At 37.9% G+C, this 7,240-nt stretch overlaps 1 protein-coding gene across 1 annotated transcript; it reads left to right on the top strand.

The window, feature by feature from the left end:
* Positions 1–282: 282 nt before the first annotated feature.
* Smp_162140 (hypothetical protein) lies at positions 283–3,135 on the top strand (the record flags this gene model as incomplete). The annotated part of the gene is made up of 5 exons (XM_018791793.1): positions 283–363; positions 400–539; positions 573–735; positions 773–958; positions 2,962–3,135. 5 exons carry the CDS (start codon positions 283–285, stop codon positions 3,133–3,135), a joined length of 744 nt encoding a protein of 247 aa, XP_018645112.1.
* Between the last annotated feature and the right edge of the window lie 4,105 nt (positions 3,136–7,240).

The following is a 7,240-nucleotide window of genomic DNA, read 5'->3' as shown; positions in this document are numbered from 1 at the left end:
AACTAAAGATAACATATTATTATGATTTACCGATTTCTTTTTTCCCTCTATTATCGTTAATATACCTAGGTTCTTGCCTGGATGTATTGATGATCCACTGCTACTAGACACGGAAGCCCGTAAGGCGAAAGCTTCTTCTATTCCGTCCACAACAATTTGAACCATTTGAGTTATCAACTAACTCTTCCACTTTTTTATATATTACAGCTTTCTCCACACAAATTTCCGCACGTTTCCTTGGCACACAAAGTACATTGCGAATAGACTAAGAAAACTAAGAAGATGATGCCACTGAATGTTTCTTTGATAAAATACGACAATCCATTACTTATTACCAAAAATTTAGATAAAAAATCCCCCGGGGTAGCTTAAAATAGAAACATTTTAGACACTTTTTAGGCAGCTACGTTGAAGGGAACTCAGACGATTACAGACTCCTCAAACTTACCTTGTGTGTCACCCAGAGGAAAGGCATGTTTAAGTGAATCTAAAAGCAACCAGCAAACAGAAGAAATATTAAATTCGATTCTTCCGCCTAGGTAGATCTCCAAATTGTTCATCACATTATCTAGAGAGTGGAGTGAAAACGGTCAGCTATGGATTCAGCGTGCTTCCAACACACCAGCAACACGACTTGACGTCATTAATTTACAGGAAGAGCTCGATAGACGATTGCAACAGCGTCAAGCTAGAGAGACTGGGATATGCCCAGTTCGCAGAGAACTATACAATCAAGTAACAAAAAGGCTCTTTGAGATGGAATATTTCTCAGGTATTTGACGAACTAATAAGGCAAGTGACCATTAACTGTGCCGAACGCGGTTTGCTTCTCCTTCGCGTTCGCGACGAGATAAGAATGACAGTAGCTGCATACCAGACTCTTTATGAATCAAGCGTAGCATTTGGTATGCGTAAAGCTCTTCAATCTGAACAAGGGAAGGCAGATATGGAACGAATGGTAAGATATGTTTATATTACTACTTCCATATATTTTTAAATATAGGGTTTCTTGGTTAAAACAAGTTTGTATCAAAATAGTGGTTAACCTTTCATATATTCATGATTAAATGAATTCAGTCAAACCCTCACCAGTTTGGTTGTTTCATGAATAAACTTAATACCAGGATTTGTCAGCTGATTAATTAGGAAATAACAAGCTAGTATTTCAATTATATATTTTAGTATTGTTTATAGTATTATAACAAATTAAGTATTTCGTAAAACTGCGCGTTGAAGCATATTTTCAGCTACAAACTAGGGTATCTTATTTTCATAGTCCACAACTGATTATTTGGTAGAACACTATCAGAAGACATGAGAAAATACCGTAGGTTGCATCTTTAGTTTCTTTAAATACTCAGGAACACAAACCACTCAGAGTTTTCATTGGAACACTTGGTGTTTTGGTTGACGTGTTTACGGCAAAACTGAGACCCAATGTCACTGTGGATTTCGCAAACTTACGTAAATTTTATGCCTTCTGTAATTTAGGATGAGTATTAAAGTGGTGTAACAGCTTAAATCGATCAACATATATTCCGAGTCCTATGTTGTTCAGTCTGACTGAAAGAGGTATTTGCGTCTCTTTTCACATTAAATCGACTTACGATAAAAAATCGTAGTTTTAAGAATAGATATAACAACAAAAATCCTAGCTTACAAACATCAAGATAGTTCTACTGTATGGAGCTGAAGCTTGAAGAACTACCACGACCATTTTCAAAAAGTACAAGTATCTATGAACAGCCGTTTACGCAAAGTATTCAGTATCCGTTGGTCGGATACTATCAGCAACATCCTATTGTGGGAGATAATTAACCAGCTTCCACCTGATGAGGAAATTGGAAAAAGATGACGGAGGTAAACAGGATTTACATCGCGGGGAACACCAAATCGCACCCTGCGTAGAAAATTGGAAGTCGATACCAAAAGGATGAATAACGATTGGAAATAATTGCCCAGGACATAGTTCGATGGAGAATCTTGGTTGATGGCTAATGGTCTTTCACGAGGGTTAACAGGCATAAGCAAGTAGTTCTAAAACGTAATTATGCAATTGGTACTATTATAAAAACCCAAAATGTCACGAAGTTTCTCCTTTCCTAGCGGTTATTGCCGGTAACACCCACCGAGAATAATTTCAGGAACTTACACTTATCTTAATATTCAAACCCACTGAAGCTTGACGTTTGGTGGCTAAACGAATATTTCATGATGCGATTTTCATTTTGATGCAGGCCACTTAATATATGAGTCTCATAGCATAATGAATCAGATTAAATGAAGAACCACATGATGCAAATCCAGTCTTATTGATATGTATTTTAAATGGTATATTTTACTGAAAAATGTTTATTTTTCAAGTGAACTTGATAGACATGAGTTATTTCGAGCAAATCATTTATCCACTGAAAGTATATCAAACAAAGGTGGTTTTGAAATCAGAATAAGTATTCCGTAGTCAGTAATATGTTTATATTCACAGTATGTTTCGTTCATTTGCAGTCCGAAGTCTTCTTTACCTGTCGACCATGATTCATGGCAGATATCACAAGTTTTTACTTGAACTAAGCCACTAGACTCTACTGTCATTAGCTTTTCTACACTACGGTACTACACATTATCACTTATGCAGTCCCAGTATGTCACTACTTCAGAAGTTCTAAATAAGGTATGAGTAGCATTACAACACTTGTGATCTTGTACTGTGAAAAAGCATTCTGGATCTTTGTCATTAGATCCTGTGAACATTTAATCGACACTGATACCACCTTCTTGACTAAATAGTGAGATCTCCATGAGGATAATCATTGATAAACTTGAATGTCAAATAATGTATGAAGAATACAACCAATGTATTTGTAAGTTTCTCTCTGTTCAAAAATGTGTTAAGAAAATCCCTAGGAATTCATAACAAAAAATTTGTGGTCATCGATAATCTTTAGATCCATATTATTATAGATTGGTGATTTAGAACAAGAGAAAAAAGATTTGGAGCGACAAGTATATGAATTAAAAACAAAGTGTGAACAAATTGAAAAACGAGCAGCAGAACAAAGACAGTTAGAAGAAAAGAAACATCAAGATGAAATACAGTTTTTAAAGCGAAATAATCAACAGCTAAAGGTCAGTTGATCGAATTTGATAGTGTATGTAATGTATGTATGGATGCTGGCTCAGTGGTCTATTGGTTAAGGGTTCTGGCGAGAGACTGGTAGATCCTGGGTTCGAATCTCGCGAGTGTGGGATCGTGAATGCGCACTGCTGAGGAGTCCCATAATAGGACGCAACGGTCGTCCAGTGCTTCCAGGTTTTCCATGGTGGTCTAGCTTCGATTGACTCATGATCTCAACTATACAAAATTCCTGAAATCTCCACAAAACCCCTTCTGATCATGATCATGTGCTCACTAGTGACTGGCTCCATGAGGTATTTCCTGGAGTTCTAGTGGGAAACAGTAACCAGTGGAGTTCAACTAGGTCTGTTGGGAGATATCAACTCACTGATGACATTGGTGTATGGTTGCTCAACTTCGTGGATCGGTTGAAGTTAGACATTAACACCGTTGGATGCCGGCCGGCTCAGTGGCCTATCGGTTAAGTGTTCTGGCGCGAGACTGGTACTTCATATACATTTAAAAAGATTGCTCACGTATTTGTTAAGCCTTCCTCATTCTCATATACATCAGCTAACTATCAAGTAGTTGCTAAATTTGCTTGCTTATCGAATAGTAGCAATCTAGTAAACGAGAACCCAAGTGGAGACAACCAAATGTATTTGAACACAATGTTACAGAATCTCTCAGTAAAATCTGAGGACCATACAGTAATATTTCATTTGCAAAGTGTCGACTACTTGTCTCAGACTTGACTGCTCTTTCGTTTCCATTCCAATCACCCTCTATTCTCGTTCTCTTCGATCTTCTTAATCTTCTGCCTCCAGGTGTTTCACTTTCGATGAATGATACTTACTACTTATATCTGTCGACAATATTAGCACACACTACGGTAATCCTTAATGAATCTGATACCGAAGATTTAAATAATGAATTAAGTTAGTCACGTTATAATGGCTAAAAATAACTTGGTTGAACTCCACTGGTCACTGCTTCCCACTAGAACTCAATGAAACATCCCTTGAAGTCAGTCACTAGTGAGCATATGATTATAAATCAGAAGGGGTTTTGTGAAGATTTCAGTATTTTCATGGTTGAAACCATGAGTCAAGCTAGACCACCATGGAAAACCTAGAAGCACTGTACGACCGTTTTGTCCCATTGTGGGACTCCTCAGCAGTGCCGGCTTAGCGGTCTATCGGTTAAGTGCTCTGGCGCGAGATTGGTAGGTCCTGGACTCGAATCTCGCGAATTCGGGATCGTGGATGGGCACTGCTGAGGAGTCCCATAATAGGACGAAACAGCTGTCCAGTGCTTCCAGGTTTTCCTTGGTAGTCTAGCTTCAATTGACTCATGATTTCAACTATGAAAATAACTAACATGTTCCAATCCAAGAATTGTTGTTATTTGACTTCTATACAGTATGGATCATATTTTGTATATCCCTTGTTTGATAAAAACATTTCTCAAATAACTTAAGTGTCACCTATTTGATTAATTTTTTTTTAATTTTTAGGCTCAATTGGATGGAATTATGAATCCGAAGAAATAGTTGCCATACAATTACATACACATACAATTTTGTCTTCATTTCTTATTTTAAGACATTAAAAGTATGATGAGTGACCTAGGCAACTAGAATATATTATTATAACATGTGGAGTTTCAAATATCAACATAATAATCATATTTTGTGAATATCAGACTTCTCATTATTTTCCGGTTAGTTATAATGGCTTAATTCGTTATTTACCATGATGGACGACATACACCGAATAAAAACGTTAGGAGATTCAATCCCATAGTAGCTGGTGACCAATGATTGGTTCATACACAATTTGTTCCTTCAGGATCCTAGAGCCAGCCCATGTGCACCATTGATTTGGAATCAGGGTTTTACAACTCTCCTAAGTAGGTGCTCTGTGTCCACCAACCTGGTTAGAGCGCCGGATATTCGCTTTTCGTCTTCTCAATTTCGTCAACAACAGTAATGCCACGAGAAGGCAGTGAGTAGGACTTCCCTGAAGGTGGCTGTATATACGTGTCCATGTGAGAGCATTCGGTGAGGGAGAGCTGAATCTTCTCACTCTCGGCCGTACCAGGGCATTCGGACAATAAAACTGACATAAAGATGTAAATGTGACTACGTAGTATTAACGTCGTATCTTACGTACTATCAAGATTCATAATTCTTAGTTAAACATCAAAAATACTTCCTACTTGATAGACCGACTCAAGCAGTAAACTTTTGTGTCCTCTATTTATCATTTCCTCAATGAGGAGATAAGTCAACTAATCTTGTTACATTCATGTACATCTGAGAATTCCGGTGATGCTGTGGAGAAAGCTATAACAAGTGTAGTGGCATAAAACTGAACTGAGTTAGTTAAAACATCTCATGGTTGGGAAAACGTTATGGTCAGAGCTCAGTTCAGTTCTATCACACTTATTCGGTAGCGGTCACGTAGTAGACAGAACCAAATCTTTTACAGTAACCGCATACCTTATAATTTTCCTTCTGGGGTTCTTTCTCGTCCCTTACATATAGCAGAAGGTATAAGGATTCGAGCTAACAACCCAAGTCCTTGTACTCATAAAAAACTTGTAACACATTTATATCTTCATTGACTGAATTAGGCTTAGAAAACGATTTTACCCTTCGTGGATTTTTTCCCACTTCCTTTACCAATATACTCTTCACTGTATACTTATTCGAACACACAATATTGTGTACTATTAATAGTTTTAGTGTATATTATTTCAATATCTATTTTCCTAACTATTCTCATTACAACCAGTACACCTACCATACCACACCACCAACTGTTACCTTTTAAATATGACAAGGCAAGTGAATAGTGATCATGAGTGCTGTTAGAGGTATAAGGGCAGTTATCACTTCCCGGTTGCCCACACCGTGGAAGGGTTCTTCTAGAGGTACCTGAAAAAGATATTGGGTTAGAAGTGGTCATGACTTGAGAGTGTGACCGCAGTGCCCAAGGGACAACTGCTTGAGGTCGGGCACAAATGACCTTTTTGTGGGTAATCTTTATGTTAGCTCCGTACCTGTTGGGACCTTACCGCCGGAGACGGATATCCGTGGGATAAGGAGAGGTGTGCATTTTTAGGGTCGACCTTTTCTAACAATATACATATATCTTAATCCAGTGCAAGGTAATACAATCAATTTCAAATAACATTAATTTCAACTACGTAAAGTTCTTGGTTAGCTTTTTTTTCCGAAGGATATGGTTGCCAACCCCATACCCAAACTTCTTCCTTTACCCGGACTTGAGACCGGTAGTAGTCCTAGAAGAGCTACAGATGGAGAATACTGGTGAGCAGTCTATGCTCCTCCACAAAAGGTAACAGGTGTAAATCATAATCAAACTAGAAGCTATTACAAATCTACATTAATTCAAACTGACGTACCATACCAACACAATAAAGTGAGTAGCAAAAGAATAATTTAGTGACAGAGTTAGTAGGAAAGACATTGAAAATATGATTGGTGAAGACATGATGTAAAGATATGCATGTAGGAACACTAGAAACTAGCATCAGGAGGAAAATGAAAAGCAGATGGATCTAAACCATTATGACCAATACTGAGTCATATCACCTAAAGTCTTCAACCACTAGTCACAATAACCGTGCTGACCGTACAACCAGATAGTTTTCATTTACCAAAATGGTTCAGACTAACAGTCAATGATAAGCAAAGATGGATAGTGGCTAGCAGTGGAATCCAGTTTGGCGCGCGTTTCGTCCTATTTGGGACTCGTCAGCTGGATGTACCTGCATCTAAGAGTTGATGTTCACTCTGGGACTCGAACCCAGTACCCTCGCTTCAAACGCCATCAGGACTCAGTGGCCGAGTGGAATCAAATGGGGTTTGTGCGGCGCATGTATATCTGGTGCCACTTACCTTTATAGTTACACCCAAGACTGATGTTTATGCACACTAATTTGTAATAAATCATAATGATGTCCGCGTATGTTAATGGCTGTCAATAGGAAGTATGGTTGTTATTGTTGTTGTGCGTCAAATGTATGTTACTATTACTCAGTTTTAGTTTTAACCTATGTTTATAACAGTTCATTAGTTGTTTCAACATGTTCGAT

Source organism: Schistosoma mansoni, assembly GCF_000237925.1.
Source record: "Schistosoma mansoni, WGS project CABG00000000 data, chromosome 1 unplaced supercontig 0076, strain Puerto Rico, whole genome shotgun sequence".
In the NCBI taxonomy this organism is placed as follows: Eukaryota; Metazoa; Platyhelminthes; class Trematoda; order Strigeidida; family Schistosomatidae; genus Schistosoma; species Schistosoma mansoni.
This window is presented reverse-complemented; position numbering and strand designations above follow the sequence as displayed.